At 31.8% G+C, this 24785-nt stretch overlaps 1 protein-coding gene and 1 long non-coding RNA gene across 6 annotated transcripts; one reads left to right on the top strand and one right to left on the bottom strand.

Annotated features, from left to right (window-relative positions):
- Nucleotides 1-1199: 1199 nt before the first annotated feature.
- On the bottom strand, nt 1200-23883 carry Pfas (phosphoribosylformylglycinamidine synthase). 5 transcript variants are annotated; one of them, XM_088236851.1, is made up of 21 exons: nt 23660-23883; nt 21394-21679; nt 17594-17907; nt 16165-16301; nt 15618-15730; nt 15263-15516; nt 14234-14494; nt 12192-12410; nt 10733-10924; nt 8020-8169; nt 6903-7051; nt 6477-6680; nt 6101-6296; nt 5889-6018; nt 5605-5720; nt 5119-5517; nt 4110-4214; nt 3882-4028; nt 2953-3178; nt 1903-2141; nt 1200-1464 (listed from the first exon to the last, which is right to left on the bottom strand). In XM_088236851.1, the coding sequence occupies exons 2-21, from the start codon at nt 21669-21671 to the stop codon at nt 1280-1282; spliced, it is 4014 nt and encodes a 1337-aa protein (XP_088092977.1). In that variant the 5' UTR covers nt 21672-21679; nt 23660-23883; the 3' UTR covers nt 1200-1279. The 5 variants fall into 5 exon arrangements, with proteins under 5 accessions (XP_088092977.1, XP_088092980.1, XP_088092978.1 ...); XM_088236854.1 differs by having other exon boundaries at nt 23705-23729; XM_088236852.1 differs by lacking the exon at nt 23660-23883 and adding an exon at nt 22945-23026.
- LOC148274622 (uncharacterized) lies at nt 9235-10700 on the top strand. The gene is made up of 2 exons (XR_015824249.1): nt 9235-9441; nt 9582-10700. It is a non-coding gene; the product is annotated as an uncharacterized LOC148274622 (long non-coding RNA).
- Nucleotides 23884-24785: the final 902 nt, after the last annotated feature.

Genomic DNA, 24785 nt, shown 5'->3' with positions numbered 1-24785 from the left:
ACACTAGAATATTTCATAGTCCCTGGACGCCCTGGACTGGTACCGTAAAAGCATACAACATGAGACTTGAATGTAATTTGAGACGAAATTTCCGCGGCACATAATATTACATGTGGTATCATTGCTACTCTGGCAGCACTGGCAGTGTCCTTCCAAAGTTTTTGCTTGTGAGTGTATAATTGCTGTCAAGAGGAAATTTAGACAAATTATTATTTGTTGAGAAATTGACATTGATTTTTAATTCAAATATATTTCTGAATTGCATATGCCTCAAAACTCTATAACATTAACTCATTGTTTTCTAACATATAACAACTTTTTTTCAAATTTATTATAAGATTATAAGCTACGGTTGGAGAGGAACTATATTTCACGCCCAGCCCGTATGGTGGCTGCGCGCGCCTTACTGATAGTTATGTTTAAAAATTAGGAGAAAACTCAATTATTTTATAATTAGGTACAACTACAGTAGTTATTCTATTAGAGAAAAGTACAGACTGTGAAGATAGTGTATGCATTTTAATATTTGTTTATTGTTCTAGCATTATACATGTCTCAAATTACACAGTCTCAATTTTGAGTTTTAAATTTGTTTTTTTTATACGGTTTTTGAAAGAGGTTTAATTCGTTTTTGATATGATTTTTTAAAATTATTTGATGACGTAAACGGTTCAAATAATATCACGCTTTTTAAAGCTGGAAATTTGTTTTATTTAAATTCTCTAATTGTGCATGACATATTTACAATATTATTTGTGGAAACTAAATATTTTTTGATTTTTATTGTCTCATGGTTAAAGGAGTAAAATGCAACATGGGAAACTACGAAATTGTGTCTCATGTTTGCAATAATTTGCAGGTAAATTGGAACAAAAAAAGAAATTGAAGGATATTAATATTTCCACACATGTGGTATGCTTCTGTGACTTGAAACATAGACTCAAATTTGTGTTAAAATGAAACAAAGACTGTCTCAAGTTGTATGCTTTTACGGTACCTGAAGCTTAAGTCTGATCATCTTTCCTCCGTGTGCCAAAAAAATGATCAAGATAAGCTGTGATTGGTGTACCAATGCAGTGCCCCATGCACCATTAGGTGCGGAAAGGGAATGATGATGATGATGATACTCTCTAATATGCACCAATATAACTTGAATCAAATATAGTGAAAAAAATATTTATAATAATAATAATATTGTATGTAAATTCTCTGAAAATTTATTATAACAGAATATTTCAAGTGGATAATATTTTGTATGGGTGGGTTATGAATTTTTATTTTATTTGTTTTTGTTGGCCCAAACAAATGCATTGTAAAACATTCTTTGCCACGGAGAAGAATTCTTCATGTTCCTTCTGATAGTTTCTGGACAGTAAGGCCACTGCCAGTTAAGTGTGCACCTTTCTGGGTGGGGCATCATTGCCAAGTGCCTACCATCCTTTGAAGAAATTCCCGCAACACCAACTAAAAAATTTTATTAGGTTTTACCGCAATTCAAAAATAATACAATGATCAATAGACATAATACAATTTTATATTTTGAATAAACTCTGATAATTTTAGCTAAAACTTTCAGTTAAATATAACAATTAGTTTATATTTATTTATTCAGGATTTAGTAAGCCTTAGATTTAGTTTGAAAAGTATAAGTCAAATACTTCAACATCTTTTAAGAGATCTAAAGATCTGTGTTACAGAAAGCTAGTTGTTCTCCTGAGATGCTGAGGTCAAACTGCTCCTCCGTCTCTTAGGTGATCTTCCAGGCGGACGTTGCCTAGATGGGATTTCATTGGCTGCAGCGCACACGAGTCTGTCACTGCTCATCCTGCTCCATCGCACAATATTCTCTATTTCACACGTATCTCTAATTATAGTATATATATATATATGTAATAAGCTTACGAGGACTTCCATTTGGATTCATAGGATATTTTTGTGTGGGTTTTCCATTGTCATCAACATACTGCAAACAGATTTGGCCATTTTCGTTCAATTTCTGGAGAGTTGAAGGATCTTTGAAAGTAAATTGGCCTTCCCCGTGCGCCACCCAGACTCCCAGGGATGATGCCTCCATTTCAGCTAACCAGACCAAGGAACCTTTACTCTCCGCTACTGATACACACGACCAACGACATTCAAATCTGAAAATAATGAGTATGGTTGTTAATTATTCTGTTTTTGCTATTTCTTTATAAAAAGAAAAAAATAAAACTTGTGCCTACACTTATAAGCATATTTTTACTGACTACAATAATGGTGATTGGTTGACCACCGACAAGATATTATTATTATAAATAATAAATAAAACAGTCAAACTTTATTTGTACAACTATCTAAATTACAAATATACATATTTACATTACATTACAAATATCTTTTTAATTTATATCCACCTAAATAAACCTTTCATTCATTTTGAAATAATACACAAACATGGAGGAAAATTATGAACAACTGTATTTATCTGATTAATAAAGTGAAAATCAATATGGGATAGAAATTTTAAATGTCAGTTGTAATGAATCAAAACTTAACGCTTTTGTGTTAAAAAACAATATACAGCCGTAGCAGGCCAGGAGACCACTGAAAATAATAAATTACAGCAAAAAACTTATTATGATCTCATTGGAAAACAATCCCGGAACACCTGTGTAGAAATGCAACATCTTAGTTGATGCAGTAAGAGCCCGTCAAATAATATATGTGCATAATCTCTAAGATAGACCGGATCTTGTCTTGAGGTAGTAATTATTATTTTTTTCGTCCTAGCTTTAATTTTATTTAGTTATATTTAATTTTTTTAGTACCTGTATTATAAGAAATTGTATTTATCATCGTTAGAATGGACTGCATAAGTCCGTCAATTAAATAAATAAATAAAATAGCAAACACAAATAATTTTCAATTATATTTTTTAATGTTATTTAATCTAAATAAATTATGAAAAAATACCTTTCAGATTTATTATGTTGCAGGAATATTTCAGATTGTTTATTGGCACTAGACAAATCATTGTTTCTAGGATCAATCCAACCCAACAGTGCCATTAGTTGACAGCCATTACAAACTCCCAAAGAGAATGTATTTTTACGAACATGAGCAAAATTATTAAACTGCGCATTTAGCTTTGAATTGAAAAGAATGCTGGCTGCCCAACCTTTTGCTGAACCGAGGGTATCTGAAATCAAAATTATTTTTATGACCGAGAAATAAACATAAATAAATACACTTATTTTATTTTATTTTATTAGGCATCCATCCTAAGATGATATATGCCAGGGGTAAAATATAATATACATAGCATTAAGAATATAATTGTGTAAAAATGAAAAAAGCTAATGAAACCTAAAAATTTATCTCATTTTCTAACAAGAATCTTTCTATATGATAGATAATTTCAGGATCAAGGATGGAGATGATATGTTAATAGGGTAAGGGGTGGAGTACATACTATATCTGTCTCTTAATGAACAACCAAAGAATATGTGATCTGGAGTCTCGTGATCCTGACCACATTCACTTCCCACAACATTGTTTTTGAACAGATGGCTATTTGTGCTACAGTGACCAATTCGTAACCTACTAATGATAGAGATCAATTTATTAGACAGCTTAAAATAAATACACTTAATCAATAAAAAAACAATTTCAATAATCAACACATTAACACTTTAATTGAGGCTGCGGAATTCAAGCAAGTAGTTAAATGTGTTTTCTGAATGTATTTTTAGGAAATAATTATTTAAATATTATGATTTATGGGTTACGTAAAATATTATATATTAATCTGTCATTTAATAAGAAAAAAAAAATTAATCACTATGAACTTTCACTGAGAAAATGTTTCAAATACACGTAGATAAAAATAACTTGAAACAAACCTGCATAACTAAATCCTCCTGGAAATATGACTCCTTGGAACTTATTCAGAGTAATCAAATCATTCAATAAATCATACATTGTGATGTCATATACTTCAAACTGAGCCTTCATTAAAGAATAAATCATTTCACGATCTCCGTTAGTGCCTGTGTAAACAAATTAATATTTCAAAGAGAATTGTTATAGAATTCTGGCATAAGTTATTAAATGTGAAAAAAAAATATTACCTTCTTCTCTTATAACAGCAACCCTGATAGGAGATGTAGACTTTTGTAAAACAAGTTCAGATTCAAAGCTTATGTTATATGTAGGCCCAGTTCTTAACTTCAGTCCTGAATAAATATTAATTATAAATATAAATACATTACATACAATAGATTTAATTAAATATAAATATGGTTAAGCTTGAAAGACAGTTTCATTATCAATATTATTGAAATATTAATCATTTTTGATTTTGTCAAGAAATAATTTTATCATTTCTAGACTAATTATTTTATTTTTTAAAATTCTTATAATGTAGTGTCAACCCTGTTTATACCAGACGTTACCACCCACGCTTATTATGACGTGTTTTTGCATTCATCCATACTCTCATATTCCGATTATAGATTAGTGTCGAAGTCAAGAAGAGTTGGCACAATCATTAGGAGTGACTCAAAAAGCAATTTTAAAATGCCTCAAAATTATGAGAATAATTTAGAAGCAAGAAAATTGGGTATAAAAAAGATAAACACAATAAAAATTTTGCAGCATGACAATGCTTGACCCCACGTTGTGAAAGTGGTCAAGAAATACTTGGAAATGTTGAAATGGGAAGCCCTACCCCATCTGCTGTATTCTCCAGACATTGCTCCCTCTGACTATCGCTTGTTTAGATCAATGGCACATGGCCTGGCTGACCAGCACTTTCGGTCTTATGAAGAAGTAAAAAATTGGACCGATTTGTGGATTGCTTAAAAAAATGACCAGTTTTCTCAACGCGGGATTCGTACGCTGCTTGAAAGATGGGAGAAAGTAGCGGCTCAAGCGATGAACAATACTTTGAATTATAAATGTATAACCAGTTTTTTACAATAAGGCCTTGAATTTCCGAAAAAAAATGGCAGACGCAAAGTTGTAAACCATATACTATTTTTAATGATATAATATAGGATTCCAAAGATAATATATATTTGAATTCATTATAAAAATTTACAAAAGGAATTAAAAATAAATAGTAATGAATGCACAAACCTTCCCATTCCTCCCGAACACATTCTGAATTAGCTTGAAGTAATTCCAATTGGTAACTTGTCTCTTCCCATATTTTAAAAATGTCATAGAGCCAAGAATCAAGAACATGTTTACCATTGAAAGCAATTTGAAGCTGAGATTTCATACCGCAGCCAGAAGTTGAACCAATGTTATGACATTGGACATTCTTTGATGAATAAAGTTCCATACAATGTTTCACATTCTCGGGATTGATTTCTAATATGAGTCCTAGTTCTTCATTGAATAATGCTTCGATACAATCAACTTCCGGGAGATTGAGATTAATATTTATTCCTTTCAATCCAGCAAAAGCCATTTCGAGAAGACATGTGATGAAACCACCATCACTTATATCGTGTCCCGAAATAATTTTATCCTCTATAAAAATTATAAAAGTTCAATATAAATAAATAGAAGAAAAAAGAGTATCAAATACAATCATTTGTATTTTTCAATAAGTTTTACCTTTCAAGAGAATTTGAGTTACATTAAAAACATTCTTTAATAATTCTGGGTCATCAACATCTGGAAAAGTGTCCCCCTGTTGCTTGTAACATTGGGCTAACGCTGTGCCTCCCAATCTAAAATAAATATTTTATATTCATCATTTGTTAAATCAGCTTTACTTTAAAAACTTAATTTGAAAAGCAATTTCCCATTATTTACTATTCCGATTCATAGAGTAAGACGCATTTTAATATTAATTTAACTATATTACATGATAATGTCCATTAAAAAATGTACCATACCTATATTTTCCCGGAGAAATGGGTATCCAAATTATGGTGGAACCTTCTTTTTTGAAATATGCATCAACTTTTATTGTTATATCAGGACAGGGTGCATAGGCAGATACAACTAATGTACCGGGGGATTTAACTAGAATAAATAATCATATAGTCATTTAAAATTACGTTGACTAATATTTTAGAAGAATTTAATTCGACAAATGAAAAATTACCCTTCTCTCTTCCCACTCTAGCTGCCATAGATAAAGAATCTTTTCCGCCATCTACAGCGATCCCGAGCTCAGCCATCAGTGAACACATTGCCTGACAAGCCACCGCTAACTTTCCACCATCAGTTCCTGTTTTACCACTCCACATCCAGTTACCAGAGCACTTCACATCACGCAGGGAACTTATTCCGGCAAACACCTGAAAAAATGGAATTTATTTATACTTCACAATACACCAAACAAAATATTCAGATGTTTGAAAAGCGGTGAGATGAAGTGAAAATGATTTAATTGCCAATTTTTGCGATTATGTTGTGTAGTGGTTTGAGCAACTTTTCATAGATGGTACCGATCAAACGTCTCTCATCGACTTTCTTACCAAGTTAGTTAGTGCCTCTCCAACAGTCATCCTGGCCCCAACATCAGGCCGAACAAGTCCCTTGAGGGACTGGCTGCCGATGGAAGTAGCAGCACCCACCGTACCGGAGTATGACAGAGCCATGATCGCATAGTCTGCTAGGGGGGTGTGCAGAGGGCCGATGCATTGCTGCTGGCCAACAAGACCTGTCACACATCTGTCCACCTATAAAGATTTATTTTTATAAAATAAATCAGTAACTTTACATTCTTAAGTTAGAGACATAATATTGTACAGGAAACTTATGTATGTGTTATGCCAGTTCAATAGCAATCTATTAAACAAATATATTATATGCAAATGCACAGTATTTAATTAGTGGTGCAAATTTGTTTTGCAGAAAGAAAACATTGAAGATAATATTTTACAATAATCTAAGAAAAGTACCTTGTTTGTTAGGTACCGTTTACTGCCAACTGAAACTAATCTGAGCACTCTTTCAAGAGCATCTTGAACAGTCAACAATGATGGCAGCACCAGAGCACTTGGCACAGTAGAAACGTTGGACAGATTGAAAACTTTTCTGGGCATATTACCTGAGGAGAAAATTAATTATCAATATTATATAAATTAATACAAAAAATAACACCATTTATTTATTTATTTTATTTTATTTGGGATTTTCACAGCTATTACATAAACAAAATAATTAGAAAAATCTTAACAATACTAAAGCCAATTAAAAAAATCCACTGTAAATATAATGACACATAATATATAAGAAAATAAGTTTAGTAATTGTATTTGTGTGACGTTTGTATTCATGTGTATGTGAATGTGTGTATGCGTGAATGAATGAGGGAGAGGATACATGTGCGTGTGGGAATGAATGAGGAGAGGGTGCGTGTGTATGGGTGCCGAAGTATGAAAATAATATATTTGCTTAAAACTTGTAAATTGTATTGAAAATGGTACAATAAAGAGCTTAGTAAAAAGTTAGAAACCTTTTTGTTAAAATTCAAATGACGAAATGATATAAATTGTTTTTTTAAATTTTTTTTTTAAGTATGTTAAATTTCAAAACCGTATTCTGAAAAAAAAAAAAAAAAGCATTTTATTTTTCAAATTTAACTGATACACGTCGAATAAATAATGTGCGACGAGTCCTATACAATACAGTAGGTAACCACAAAATGCAGTAAATACGAAATAATGACAACAATAAAATAAGGTTTGACAATACGCGAACGTTGATTCAAAACGAACACACAAATGCATATTATATGCACCAACATAATATATAAATAAGAATAACATATAAGTTTAATAGAAATGATTCGGATTATAAAAAATCAGGTGTCACAAACAGTTGGCCCGCAGTACGGGGATACATAATTATATTAAAATATCTTCTCACTATAAAACTTATATATGTTCAGGGATAGAGAACAACGGAGAGGAGGATGCGGACAAAGACAATTTATTACCTATGGCAGTTTTGATAAATTTAATATTTTTGGTAAATATATCTATTTCGTTAAATTTAAAAATGTAAGCAATTTACCTAGTACTGCTTCTAAATTTAGGTTGAAAGGGAGATCACAACTGTTACTGTTCTTTGAATTTTCCATAAAATCTTCTATCAATTTAACATTTCCATCATCAGTTACTTCTCCTACAAAAGAAACTGGACATCTTTCTCTGTTGCAAATGTCTGAAATGATAAAAGGAAAATTGGTTCAAAAATACAAATAGATTTTCAAAATTAAGAACTGACATTCAAGGCCTATTTCACAACCTCTGAGAAAGGTCTTGATTAGAACTACTCGTCGAGTAAAACCTAAAATCTATTTCACCACCGCCAAGTAGCGCAATTCGGCGAGTAAGTGTCTGGGCAAACTACTCAAAGCTCTTTTCTGTGATTAACTGCTAATCATAACCAAGAGACATAACAAAATGGCGGCAAAACAATACAGCCAGAGAATATGGTTTGTGTTTCAATTTGGAAAGTGATTATTTTTATAAATTGTCTTATGAGACCGAAAGTGGTTGGAATTGGAGCTCGTGTTAAACTCCGCTTCTATAGACTTACAGGCTAATTTTTTTTCCTTCTACAAAACACTGTCTCAAACGCATTCATTAAGTTCGATAACGATTGCCTCTGATTGTTTCACTCGGTTTTAACAGCTCTTAATACACCACGCCGAGCTGGTGCCATTTAAAACATTTTCAATTGAGAACAACTTTATGATGCTGACACAATTCGACTAATTTTTCTATGAGATTATGTTGACAGATGCCCAAGTTTATTTCATGATGTGTAATAAACTTGGGCATTTAAACTTATAACTTGGGAATCTATTTATTCCGACCACTAATTTGACACCTACAGGAAAACAGCAAAAGCAAAGTTATCTAATAAAATCTAATAGTTTTATTTTGCAACATTTTACTAAACTATGGTTTATCAATTTAAACTACATATAATTAATATAATAGAAAATAAAATAACAAGAAAACATTTTATGGATATCTTTAAATTACAACAGTAAAAATATTGTACAGGATTTATTTAGTTTTGTGAGGTCATTGTGATTGTTCAAATAAAATAAATAAACCTTAACATATTCAAACATCTAACATTCATAAAAGCTAAAAAATCACAAAAATACGTGTTGATCCTCACTGATTGAAGAGAGAGCAAAAACTTTTTTCATCTTGAGTTGAAAAACTATTACTGCGCTGAAAATTTACCCGCAAGCATTAATGGCAACAAGGCACGCTAATTTTTTCGCTTGGAGCGCTGGTGTAAATGTAGACCTGTCAAATATCATTTACGGTTGTGTTGTGTGCTATTTTTTTTATATTCATTAATTTTACTAAAAATGTTAGATAAATATGGGAGCTGAACTATTTATGAGTTGAAAAAAGAATTAAAGAACAGAAATGCAAAATATGCTGGCAAGAAGGAAGCTTTAATCGAAAGGTAAGCTTAGTGATTGGAACATAACCTTATTCTTATATTTCTATTTAAAAAAATATTAATCGTGTTGTATTTGTAATAATTATTGGTTTGAAGTTGCTTGTTTATAATGAACTCATTATTTATGGTTATTATATTTCCAGATTGGCTGCCTATGACCGCAATGATAACTTTGTGGAAATTGATAATTTCATCACCGAAACATATTTTCGGAAAGACTATTGTTACTACATTATTTATTGGTAGTTCATCAGAAAACACTACAGGTTGCAAGATATCTTCAACTGAGTCAGTGTGGTTTGATGCATTTAAATGTATAATATTCTTTGAGTGCAATCTTCTACTGGCTCGCTCTGAGGTTGAGGTTTGGTCCATGCAAACTGGCTTGGTTCAGCAACTTTTTTCAACCTGGGTGTAGCTGTAAAACAAAAAAATGAGGTAGGCATATGTAGAATTCTACCACAATGAAATATATTATGGGCAATGATCATTTTATTAGATTTTTTCTGCTAAAGTATCAAATCACAACAAATAGGTACTTACGGTTTTTACTAACAGAATCCAAGGGTATCACATAATCAGACTTCATGAAGTGATTTTTACATACTCTTGAATAAGGTGTTGGTTTAAATTTAACTCGACGTATTTTTACCAGCCACATCTCTCTTCTTTTTATATTGCTAGGAAAACAATGCCCCGTTGTCCTTAAAGAGCATCGCAGTACAACACATAGTGAAGGCGTCGTAATGAGTTTAAAAATGTGAGAAAAATACGTAAACAAAGTTTTGACAAATCACACAAACATACACAAAGGTCTACATTTACAGTAGCACTAACTGGTGTCGACTTTGTGAACTACTCAAATTATCCTGCCATTGATCAAAACAAGATAAATCTGTAATTGGCCCACTGCCCAAGATCAGTTAAGGATTTCTAATTTTCAAAAGAATTTTTAATTTCTCATTAAGATTACACAAACTTTTTTTCAATGAAACATACATAAATATTTTTTCTAAATAAAATTACATATTTTTCCTTTTGGTTATCAATAACAAATTATGTAAAAAACAATCCTTAATCAAAAGGTACATTTTTAAATTATGTCCTTAAATAATTTCAGAATAGTAATTAACAGATATTGCCGGTGCAACGAAGATATGTATATTAGTATGTAGATATTTTTATCAAAATAAATAATAACAAATACATAGTTACTGATAAAGCAGTTTGCTACATACTGTTTTGTTACAAATTGAAACAAAGTATAGTATTTCTATTCTACTGTCAATCCTACCTTCCAAAAGCTTCCTGTCTCCCTTATCACAGAGCAGAGCATTGTTTTCCTGGTATTCCGCTCCCCATAGTTCCATTACAGTGATGGTCGGGTCCCCGAGCTTAAACTCCTTAGTGTAGATAACAGCTCCTTCTGGTTCTACTAACTCCTTCAGCACGTTACCATTACCACCTGCACCTTGATCATGAATTGCTGGAAAACCACAATATTAATTACATTTACATTAGACCAAAATTTCCTCCTATAACAATAGTTTACGATACTTATACATATTTTTTTAGATATGTAAGTTGCATTATGCATTACAGAAGGGTGCTGGGGGGCCACTCGGCTAACGAAAAAACACCGGTCTGATTACTGCTCCAGTTTCCGTTTGTAAATCCGGAACCTGAGCGGCGCTTTGCTAGCGACAGCGGGACCCTATGATCCGTGGGGAAACAAATAAAGGGACCGTACGCCTGGCTATGACCTTTCCCTTCGTTGTTTTACCCCTAAAAGAGGGTGACTTCCGTTATCAGGGAAAGATCGTAGTCAGGTGCAGTCGCGCAGACGTCCATTTTGAAGGCCTGCAGTGCAGAATCTCTTCACTTAGCCTGCAAATTAACCACATCTAGAGTCTGGCTTACACAACAGTCTGCAAGCAGAAAACACCGTCGGCCAGGTTCTAGACATAATTAAGATCAGGGCTGCAGGGATGGAGCACTCAACGATCCTCAGAGCCTGGAGAAGAGTGGAATAGAGTAGAGGTGGACGCTCGTGGATTTGACTTAATAAAAGGTAGTGTAGAAGAACTGAATATTTTTTTCACAAAAGGTGGTCAGGTTTTATTAATGAAGTTGCACCGTGCCGCAGTCGGTCACGGCGCAATTACAAATAATGTAAATTTATACATAGATACAAGACTTTCTACGTACGTCGAAAAATGTAAATATAAATAAATGTTATAAAATTTTAATGAGGTAACCAAAGACCAGTCCCCAGCCAACTATCGGAATGAAAAATATTTTTATTTATGAAAGGGTTGGCCTGAGGCACTGGATTAACATATTTTTTACAAAATTGAAGTGGTAAAAATAGCGAAATAAATTTGTGTAAAATCAGGTATATCAAAAACTTCTAAGTTATCAATTTTCCCAAGTAAAACTTGTTTGTCTCTATCATATAGTGCAAATCACAAGCTTTTGCTTCGTATAACGCCTTTCAATACAATCAATTGAGTTGAGCTTGGGGTCAAAGGAAATTAATAGCGTTTAATGTGTACATTTTTTTATACTTCTGTCGACCACCTAAACATTTCCAATTCTGCTGTTTCACGTTCCCGAGAGCAGAAGTTGTATATAGTGCAGAATTCGTTGCCTTTTCTTTTAGTTTCCCAAATCAATATGAAATGCATACATAATAAATAATTCCTTTAGTTTTTACACATTCTAAATGTAGCGTTCAAGTACAGGATACATACCCAGTATAGGATTAGTGGAAGCCTCTAGACAGGCGCGGACAGCCCTGTTTAGCCTGTTGCCCATCTCTGCATCCCCGCGCTGCACGGCCCCGAAATCTAGTGCCACCCTGCTCCCTCCCTCCCCTCCCTCCTCGCCACCCTGTACAGCGACAGAAGATGCCGCCCCTCCCCCGACTCCTATGCGGTACACAGGGCCCCCTATTTTTACTACCAGATGACCTAAAATGAAATAAAGTGAGAATAAAATATTATAGTACTAAATTTATAAATACATTAGAAAACAAAATACCCAAAAAAATTAGGAATACAGATGTTCAAATATAGGCAGAATGGTAAATTTACACAGTGTGTAAAGTGGCATTCTTAGCCTTTCATTCACATTATCAAAGCATTTAAGCCTTGTACACATGCAGTTTTCTACGGCGACATGGCATTGTACATTTATTAAATTAGAAACATCTGATAACCTACCTATTAAAACACGTGAGCAGGGGCGAATAAATTTCTTTGAAATGTGATGTTGGCGTCAAATGCTGAGAATACCATGGACAGCCAGAAGAACAAATGTCTCCACACTGGAGGAACTCAACTTAAAAGTTCGCCTACCAGCCATATGCTATCAACGTATTCTGTAGTTCTTCGGACACATAGCTAGACATGACCCAGAAAATCTGGAGAAAATAATAATCACGGGCAGTGTGCCAGGACGAAGAAGCAGAGGCAGAGCTGCAGCTCGATGGATCGACCAGGTGAAAACAGCGTCACGGGCGACCCTATATGGAGCTGTGGAGAGGGCGCAGAGCCGTGAAGGGTGGAAACGCTTTGTCAAAGGAATGGCTGGTGAGAGTACCAATGATCACAACCCTCAGAACTGAGGAACGACAGAGAAGATAATCTACCGGTTTTTTGTTTATTCTTGGTTGACTGCAAAATTATCACACTATTTAGCTATCACTCATTTTGAAACACTGATGAAAAAGATTATAAATAATTAAAAATAATTATCCAGAGACAAAACTATCGTAAGTGATGCGCGTGTTTGAAAACGTACTGTTGAGATCCGACTGACTATGCTTGTTTCATCAAATTACGCGCAAACTTTGAATCATTTTTTCCTGTATCATATTGAAAATCTGATGAATGTTATTAAAATATAATTATTAATAATAAATATAATTATTAATAATTAATTAATTATTAATAATTAATTTTAATTAATTAATTTTAATTTAATTAATTAATTTAATTAATTAATTAATTAATAATTAATTATTAATAATTAATTTTGAAAAATAAATGTTAGCGTTCTTATAATCTACCCAAATATTTCAATGTCGGTGACCATTTTCAACGAGTTGTACATAACTCACTATTAGAAAATGGAAATCAAGTTAGGATAGAGTGGGTTTCGAACCTTGGACCTCTGATCCGTGAGTCCGCAACACTAGCCACGGGACCACAACCCAATTCAAATAATGGAACTACTTGTTGCTATTTTTATTTTATAAATATCGCAAAAATGTCTAATGTTATATGGTTTTGAGTTATACAGTTGGATAGTAACAAAAAAGCATATAATTAAATTTTTCTGTTTTTTACTATCATAGGTTGAAAAAATGGTTACAAAAATGAATTCTTCATCTTTGGTTTATACGAAAATGGTATTAAACTTGACCTAGTTGATACACTGACCAAATTTCAAAGCTCAGACTGAGGCGCGGCGGATGGAGAGTTTGACCCCCACCAAACCCACAAGCTTGGAGGGGGAGAGGGGGGGTTTAGTTTCAGTCAGTAATTCACCTCAGTTTGATCCAAGGAACAACTGTGCCAAGCGTCTTGCTTTAATCACATTTTGACCTCTTTTAGATTCGTCAATACAAACCCCACTATAAAAAGAAGTAACATGAGTATTTTATGCCACAAGCATTTATCCATAAAGAAACAGTCAAGTTATGAACCTTGAACACCTTCTCTTCATTATTTTTTTATTAGTAAATTACACACTAAACTTATATAAAAAGGAGAAAATTTTGTTAACCTACCAGGTTTAGGTTTTAGTTTATTGATCATATTATTGGGCATGTATCCAATGCCTCCACTAAACATAATTGGCTTGACAAATTCTTCTCGTTCATTATCTGCATTTTTCAAGCCATATGATTGCACAAATCCTGTTATTACGGGTTCACCAAATTTGTTCCCATAATCCGAAGCACCATTACTAGCTTCAATAATAATCTCCAAGGGAGAAGCAAAGTTCTCAGGATACTCCCAATCTTTTTCTTCCCACGGTAAATCATACCCTAGAGAGAAAAAAAAACAATACTTATGTATTTGTATCCTATTTTGAAATTTGAAAGCATCCAGCCAAAACAACATAAAGATAGAAATAATATAAAGTTGTAAATGTTAACAGGGTGTCAAGTGATAAGTTTAATCTTACTGGACACTTTGTTATTGTTATAGACCTTAAAAAGCTTTAAAAAAATAAACAGTTTCTCCTACTCTGTTTCATTTTCATTTCATTTTTTTTTTTTTTTGCACAACAGGCCAGGAGGCCCAATTACAGTGGTGAATTACATTACAGAACAACCAGGCTTGAGAAAAATCACATTTTAATTTTTGTGTTCTCACCGGGAATCGAACCCGGAACCTTCCCGTGCGTGAGTCAAGCGTCTTGACCACTACACCACGGAGGCCGCCAATTAAGGTATCTATCTAAATAAGACCAGTTTCTGGGTAATGCTTATAATTTCCATCATAACGCGAATATAAGACTGTCTTGAGATACGAAGGTTTCCCAAGCAGTAGCCGGCTGACCCCGCCATGGTGAGTGTCTCAGCGGTGAATATAAGATTGACGTGGGATACGAATGTTCCCCACGCAGTAGCCGGGCGTCCCCGCCACGGTATGGTCTCACAGTTTTAGGCATGTTGTGCGTCTCAGCAGTGATTAAAGACTGACCAAACAAGATACAAATGTTGCCCGTGCAGTAGCCGGCCGTCCCTGCCGTGGTGTGGCCCCACAGATGTAGGTATGTTGAGCGTACCAGTGGTGAATATAAGACTAACCTGGGATATGGAGGTTGCCTACACAGTAGCCGACCGTCCCTGCCACAGTATGGCCCCCGCGGCCTACAGCCTGCACGTCGCGGATGCGCCCCCCTGTCCCGGTAGTGGCCCCACTGAAAGGAGCCACAGCTGTAGGCATATTGTGCGTCTCAGCTGTGAATATAATGTCAGAATCCACTTGTTTTAATACCATCAGGGAAGGATTTATAATATTCGTCGGTTTTATTTTTTCATGGCGAAATCCTCGAATGGCGCTGAAAATGTTTACGAAGATTTATTTTAATTCTTTTATTTCCATTATGAGTCTTAAAAAGTTTTTAAAAATGTGGTTATATGTAAATGGGTTATTTTTCACCTGCTATTATCTCCAAATTTGATTACATTATTCTGATTTGAAGAATTTTGTGTTTTCATGATCATATCTATCAACGATTCTTCATATTCTATGCCATCCATAACAAGTTTTCCCTGAAAAATAAATGTTGAAGTTAAATGCACACTACACAAACAAATATTTTAGATATTTTTTTATTTAACTATGAGAAAATACAACTATCATTGTCCAACTTTCAAAAACGCGTATTTCGTTTTTTGTCAAAATTGAGTTATGAATATTTTAATAAAAATGAAGTTATATTTATGGAATAAATGGGCATCACACTGTCTTAAAATAGTAATGAAAAAAACCCAGCAAAATACAGTAAGATTATTTTCACAGGTGAAAATTTTCCAAACAAATTCTTAAAAAGTCATCTAAAAAATTAACAAATTCGAGGTACGCCTTTTTGAAAGATGGACGACGATATCAGATAAATAATAATTATAGGATTGAAATTATAAAAAAAATATACAAAAATAAAAACAAATTAGAAAAGGTAATATAAAAGCAGATCAATTAATACCTTAAAGAACCAATGCCTCGAGTGTTCACTGTTACTTTGTGCTAAATCAAAGCATTCAACACTAGTCGGATTTCTTTTGAGTTTATTTTTGAACAAATTAGTGTAAAAATCAATATCCCAATCATCAAAAGCTAAGCCTATAAAAATAATAATCAGTATAAACACAAAAAAAAAACAAGCAACGCAAATAACAAAACATTATATACAATGTAAAAAAAATTGTAAATTAAATAAAATAAAATAATAAAGAAAACTAAGACCACAATATTTTTAAAAAATATTTTAAAAACTCCAGTAGATCGATAATTTTGTAATAATTCCAACATGCAATAGTACATAATACAACTTAAAACTATCACTGACAACGGTAAAAAGTGTTCTAGATTGTTTCCAGGAAATTTATTTCGATTTTGTAAAGAAAAATCAAACATCATAATACATGACAAAACATAAGTCATATTTTGAGTAATAAAACCACAGTATGTTAACAATTTTTTTATGTGAAAATTACTGAATATATAATAAAAAATGTGTATGTAGCAGAGATAAAGCACAGGTACAAAAAATATTTAAATGAATTAAAACTGCTATAAAACTGGAAATGAAAAGATGGAATTATTTGAAAATAAAATTTTTGGTGAACATGTTTTTTTGATATTTATGCTAACCCTTTCCTGCCTGACGGGACTTGCAATTAATGCGTTATTAGCGTAAATCTAAATACTAGTAATATTTTTTTATCATTTTCTGCCTGATGGGATTTATAGGTTCAAAATGGTGTAAATAACAATATCGGTGATATTTCCCAACAATTTTGCATTTACTATAATATTTATCAGTAGATTTTATATTAGTATTTATATGTGTTGGAGATGCGTAGAGCCATCACCAAAGGAATGATGACCTAAAAAATTCAGGCTCAAATGCACAAGTCATTACCACGACATCAGATCTGAACAATGATCCTATTAAGAGAAGAAAGACTAATAAAATGTCTGTTCCCAATGATGTTCGCCTAGGATAAAGAGGAGTACATTGGCCTGTATTCAGGAAGAAAATATGTCAATGTAAAATGTGACGTTTGAAGAAAATAGAATCAAGGCCCGTATTTATGCTGCAATGATAATAATAATTATATGAATGAAAATCATAATACTGCTTAGTGTTTATTTTTTAACATATACTTGCTGCCCGAAGGGACCCCTATCGTTATAAAACTAGAATAAAATAATAATAAAAATATTAAAAAATACATTTTGTCTTATTCAACCCCTAACCAAACCTAAATAACAAAAAATATTTAAAACAAAGTTTTTTAATGCCTTAGGCAGGAAAAGGTTAAGTTGTCAATATATTCATTTTGTGCATGGATTAAAACAACACAAAATTATACAATTTTGAGAAACAATATAGTAGATTCACAACTAACCAAACTTTTTGTTGACTTCCATGAGTGCGTTTTTTCCATGTTCCAGAATTGGTACATAAAACCACGGGTCCAAATTCTTAGGTAATCCTTCGTCAAAACTTTCCAATGGCAAGTTGTCTTGTGTATAGACACACTGAGTCATGCGATCATGCAGTTTAGAAGACAGGGCTTCCAATAGTTCGGAAGTAAATGAAACACCTTTATTCAAAGAAATTAGAAAACGTTTGGACACCTCTATTCTTTTGACACTCGTAAGTCCAACATTTTTGCAAATTTGAACGGCATTACTGGAATCAGCGGTGGAATAATTGAATCTAAAAACAAAGCAGTTTTTATATTTATTTTAGGTTTTCCAATCATAATACCTCAAAAAATTAATTTACGAATATTTGAAACAGGTTTTTTTTAAAGACGCAAGTAGAGATACTCATTTAATTCATAATTTAAAAACATGTCAGAATGCATGGATATTTTTTATGTGTAACACAATGCATGAACAAGAAATACGTATTTGAGATAAGGTATAATATGGGGATAATTGAGGATATGAATAAAATATTGATAAATTGTTATGAAAATAAAACTTTGTTATTAGTGTTGCACAATTTTATTGTTTTATAAAAACACTACTGCAGTTTCGGGAGAGCACTCCTTCCGTCGACGGGTGATTTAAAACTGATGAAAATAGTTTTTTTTTAAATAATAATTTATAATGAAGTGTTACGAAGTGAATGCTGACTCAATTAGTAAAATACTAAAAGTCTATCTCAGGGTTTGCCAAACTATGTTCAGCAGAACACCGCAGAACAGAAAAATAAAGTTCTGCAAAAAAATTCAATAATTATTTACGAAAACAGTTCTTTTGCAATATTAACAAATTATAACAGGGATGGAGAACATTCTAAAGAAGCGAATATGGAAGTCTAGACATTTACACGTCTTATGACCTGTCATTGGCTGGTTTAAGTGGCCACACTGTAACATTCACCATTTTGCCTATGTGTGAACATCCATATTTCTTCAATTCTTCCATCTGTTGATTTTAGTCAAGTCAAGAGCTGAAACCTTTATTGTTGTGAAGAGATTCATCTGACTGAATTATTTCACATACTAGGTAACATCTTTTGCAATTTTTTCACAAAACTGGGTTTTCCAACAATTCCTGGGACAATTCCTGGGTTCGGAATTTATTTTCCATGACAGATAAAGTAGGGTTAAGCCCAAGTGATTATGAAAATAAATTTATTTAATCAGTCACTCTGATTTGAAACAAAAATAAAAAGATTAAATGATACCAGGACGAGTTTGTTAGAAGAGTACAACAATGTGTCAATTCAGGCTATAATTGTTTTATTTTCGTTTTCATACTTATTTATGCAAAATGGGATTTTATAATTATTCTGCAACAAAACCACAGTGCAGCAAAAACAGGCATGATGTCACAACAGATATAAATATATAAGAATTCAACTCATCAAGTGCCTGATATCAAAAAGATTTAAAAACTCAAAATCATCTGAGTCATCGAGAGTTTTATTCACTCATATTTTTATGTCAGTCTCGTGGTGTAGTGGTCAGCGTGTTTGCCTATCATGCAAGAGGTCTCGGGTTCGATTCCTGACAGTTGAAATAAAATAATTATTCAAAAAGGTGTTTCAAAACTAGAATATTTTATAGCTCTTGGATCCGTATTCTAATAGGAATTTAAAATTTATCTTCAATTTTATTAACAAAGTAAAATTCAGTTTTCTGTATGAAAAACTGAATGTGTTTTCATTTTTTTTTTCTAAATATGTTCAAATACAGTTTACCGACGAAGATACTTCATACAAATATACATATTTTGGTAAATAAATATTTTTGTTACTTTATACTGTCTCGATATATACCGATAAAGATAGCGTTCATAATCGTGGCACAGGACTGGCATCCGAAGCGTAAGACTGATCATCTTACTGTCATGTTACAAAAAATGCGCTACGATTGGTGTACCAATGCAGTGCCCTATGCAACATTAGGTGTGCAAAGGTAATGACGATGATATATGATATGAATATACCTAATTATACTGTTTTCAGCTGTAGTATTTAATAAATATTATTTATTAGATCATTATAGTAAACATTATACAGTCGAACTTGGTTAATACGAGGAAGACGGGACCGACTGAGTTTGCTTGTTATAAGCGTTACTCATTATACCAGAAAAAGGTTTGTAAAAAAAAAAGCAATCACCATTGAACATTATTAGCACATGAATATGTAATTTATACGGATAACTTCAAAAAACTGTCATAAAACATTATACTAAATGCCTACAAACATACTCATCACATGAAAATATAAAGTATGACACATGGCACTGAAAGTTGTAATCCAAAGAAAATTACACAATTGGATTTAATATAGACATACTTTTTTGTCAATACCTTTTGCCATAAAATTTTAAAATTCTAAATTTTTCATGTCAGAGATATTGTTTTTAAATGCAGATAAATAAACATTCTTATTTTCCCACAATGTAGATACTATGAGTGAAGATAGAGAAAACTTTTTAATCACTTCCACATTTTTCGCGCCACATTCTATTTCACTAATAATAATAGCCAACTTTTCACAAATTTAGAGCCAATTCCTCTTGTTACTAAACAAGTTTAAAATGCAAAGGTTATTTTTTAACTGATCTGCTCTAGAACTGATGTCACTCACTCGTAATGTTTATTATGCATTGGCAATAGAACATTAAAAAATATATGAAAAACTTTTTAAAAAACCCCGAAACGTTATTCATAAACTACAAAAAAGTTGTAAATTGTAATGAGGTGCCGAGCCAGTACTTACTGAATTCAAAAAGCTTTGATTTTTTACCAGCAATTTCGACCATATGTCTGATACTTTTTCAATGTCAGCAAAAAAAAAATAATTAGGTAGACACTTACATTGTCATAAACATAATCTGATCCCGAGGCCCGGCGGTATTGATCCTTTAGGTAAGTCGCCCGTTTGGATTTTATTACTTGGGTTCTTATTTTGAAAACTATGTTTTAAAAACAACTGAAGATTTTTCGAACTGTTGACAATATTTTTGTTTGGTATGTCCGAGAAGTAAGCTCGTTATAAAAGAGAATAAATGTATGAAGAAAACCATGAACTGAAATGTTAATAAGTGTTTGCTCATGTATTTGACTGTTCCGAACTTTTAAAACTAATTAACTTGCCAAAGCCCTACCGGATTACTCGTTTAAATAAACTCTTCTATATAAATGTATCTACAACAAACTACAGTGCACACTCGCCTATAAGGAGAATTCATGTATTTGCAAATGAATATGCAAATGATATGGATATATTTAAAATAACACTTTTGAATTTTAAAACGCAGTGTATCAATTTATTATCTCCAAATTTAAATACTAAAATAATACTATGTTATTTTAAATTGTATACCTACCTTTTATTGACTTATATCTATATTCTTAATTATTATTTTTCTAACTTCTTCTAATTTTAAGATTCTTTTAATATAACCGATGGGAAAAGGTGAAATTCTGTTCTCTCTACTGGAATATATGCATGTATGTACTATATGTAAGATTAGTTTTTATTTTTAATTATTTTCTCATTACTTCATAAAAAAATTTGGATACTATTGTGTAAAATACATGTCTGTTCTATAATTTTTATATAAATATATGTAAAACATGTAAAAGCCTACAAGGCGTTTAAATAAATAAATTACACCCAAGATCTCGCTATTTCCGTGATCGTTGTAACCGAGTTTGACTGTAGTATAAAACTCACCTTGGACCGCACTCAAGTAGTCCTTGATTGTCTTGGAGTGAATTGAATGAAGAGTTGAACATTAAATTCTCCGGATGCAATGGTGATGTCAAAAGCCATTTCAATGTTTTAAGCTGTTCAGTGTCTAAAACATCGCATCCTTGCTCCAGTTCAATATGATAACAAATTTCTCCATGCAGTGATTCGACACCATTTTTCAGAGTTTTCAACTTTTGCAAAATCTCATTTCTCTTATGGTCACTGAACGCAGGGGTAGCGTAGTAACGAATAATTGCCATTATATCATCTAAAATAAATGGTACAAATTAACATCAAAATATGCATAAACCAATAAAGAAATGCGTACAAAAAATGCATAAAACTTTTTTAAATATTCAGAATAAGTAAAGTTTAGATGTTGGTTGGACAAAATTTCTATACGTCAATAAATCTGCCAAGTATTTATATTCTACAAAAGTTTTTAATAAAAATACAGAGAAATAAAAATATATACTCTAAAATATTGTGTCCATCTAATTCTTTATACTATTAATTTTTTTAAAGGAAAAAATAAATATTAGCGTTCTTATAATTTACACAAATATATCAATTTTGGAGGCCTTTTTTAATGAGTTTTAAATAACTCACTATTAGAAAATGGAAATCAAGTTAGGGTAGAGTGAGGTTCGACCCTTGGACCTCTGATCTGCGAGTCCGCAACACTAGCCACAGGACCATAACCCGATTCAGAATACATTTACTATTAATTTATTATAAATACACACATATTTTTCCAGGGAATCTATATAACAAAAGCAATATAAAAGCTGTAATGTTTCCCTATGGTTAGGTTAGTCCCCATCTACATCTCCAACATGGCTCAGTCCGTTATAAGATAGAGAAAGGGAAATAATGATAATTATCATCATAAAACAAATAAAAACCACTTTGTTTTTAACCACTTTTTTTTCCTACTGACCGGTTTCAAAGCTATACAAGCTTCTTTATCAAGGTTAACTAAGTTAAGTCTACGTTGTCAAAGAAGATAAAACAACTTAACATTTAATAATTAATAAAGATAAAACAACTTTGTTTTTATTTATTTTATTACAATGAATAACCACAAAGTGAGTGTTTCAAATATAAAATTTATGATTATTATCTTTTAAGTTTGTATTAGGCACCACCCTGTGAATTTTTCAAATAAAAACATTCTTAAAAATAGATTTAAAAGTTCACAAAAAAAACATACATATTTTTAATGTATTGCAACAGAGAGGGAAAACATTATTGAAAAGGGAAAATGGAATTCTGGCCATTTAGAGGGCTTATGACCTGTCATTGGCTGGTTTAAGCGTCCATTTTATACACTTGTAACATTCATCATTCTGCCTATTTTAAACATACACATTTTCTCAACTCCATCTGTTAACTTTTCTTAAAAATGTTTTCCTTCTTTGTTGTGGTAGATTTTAATCTTAATATCCCTAGAGTAAATTTCAGCGTTGTCTAAACATTGCAGAAATATTATTTTAAGAAAAAATACCCAAAAATGAATAGAGAGATACATACAAATAATGACTTAATACTGATTTATTTCATCCAGCTTTAGCACTTATCTCTGAATGCACAAATGGCCACTAACAAAGGCAATATGTCAATACAAATAGAATTTATTATTCTAAACTGAAGCATGATATAGTTAAAAGATCAACCGTGTTATCTTAGGTCAAATGCAAATAATGATGTAAAACTTGAGATGACGGAGATGATTATCAGTTTTTTATTTATTAAAATAAATCATGATTGAAATCAAATCAATTGCAAATGTAAGGCAGCAATTAAAATGGATTTATTTCTTGGAAAATAGTGTTATTTAATACAACATATTTATTTATATTTGTTATGAATGATCATAAATCATAACATTATTCTGTTTGTTGGGAATACATTTATCTTTTTTTGGTTTCATGTACAAAGTTGAACTAAAAACAAATTCACCTACACTTTTACAAGAAATTTTGAGTAAGAAATTAGCAGATGTGGATAATATTTGTATCGTTCAAAAACGCACATTCTAGATTTTGAAGAAATTGTTTTAAGGAGATTATCGAATCGTGTCATTTTTCAAAGTTTGCACCTGATCAAAAGTATTGTATTGTGTTTTCTTACAAACAAGCTTTTTTTAAAAAAACACTGCTATGGTTTTTTTATTTTAAAAAAAAACTTTCTAAATAAAAAAAGTAAACACAGAAACGTATATTTATATCTAATTAAAATTACTCACTCAAAAGCAATGTACATAAAAGTTACTAGAAACAAGAATGATTACAATCAAATTTAATATGGGTAAAGGAATCCTAAATTAATCTCAATCTGTATCAAACCCACACGTCAAAATTTAAAAAGTTGAGCTTGAGCGCGTGGGATAGCGAATAGCGAATAGCGACATAGAGACGTCAAAATCAAAAGTGATGATAGACCACAGACTACAGATATCTTTTATAGAGTAGACATAATATTGAATATACCTTTTTTCTATGGACATAACCATAGGTTATTATGACTTATGACTACACTTTTTTTTATTTCTCGACAAAACACCGAAATTTAGTGATATATCAACACTCCCTCTAGAGGGGATTTTGGATCGACACTTATCAAATGTAGTGTTTGCAGATTTTATTTATGAAATAATCTTGTGAAAATTTGCGTATCTTTGTTCTATGTATTTCTCTTCTAGTCAAATAAAATATGAATAGTACGGAAGAAAGTTACAAACTTACAATATTAAGCCCCCGATCATCGAGAATCAGGAGTTTTAGAATAAAAATTGTGCAAAAAAGACTCATGCTAGGTGTAAGAAAAAACTTTAATTGGAAATATCAAAAGTTTTTTTTAACAAAAGTGACGTTGAAAATTTTTGTAAAGTTATGTACATTAATTCATTTGTAAATGCCCAAAAATAGTTTATTTAAAGTTTCATCCCTTAATTGTATGAAATTGTGTCTTTGAAAATGTATGAGTCTTTGAAAATGTATGAGGTGTAAAAATCATTAGAAATAAACAACGGTTTATATTTTAATTTTTGTTTAATAAATCATGAATATAAAAATAAAATAATCAGTTTAGTCACTTAAGCCATTACAATTCAAACGTGTGTCGATTTTAAAAAAACATATCAAATTTGTACCGATTCCCGCAGGTTACAAATAATATTTTAAAAATAAATATTTAATTGCGAACGAACGGTACGAGCCGGTGTTCTAAATAAACACGAAATCTGTGCTGAGTTTTATAAAATAAAATCAATCGATAATTCAAAATAAATAGCTCTGCAATTTATACACCTACCTATACTTTTATCTTACGCAGTGTTGTTTAAATAATCTTTTAGGTATCATATTATAAAG

This window comes from Micrasema longulum, unplaced genomic scaffold (assembly GCF_059751315.1).
Source record: "Micrasema longulum isolate JH-2025_06_02 unplaced genomic scaffold, ASM5975131v1 h1tg001613l, whole genome shotgun sequence".
NCBI lineage: Eukaryota > Metazoa > Arthropoda > Insecta > Trichoptera > Brachycentridae > Micrasema > Micrasema longulum.
Note: the sequence above shows the minus strand (reverse complement) of the source record. Positions and strands in the feature narration are given on the sequence as shown.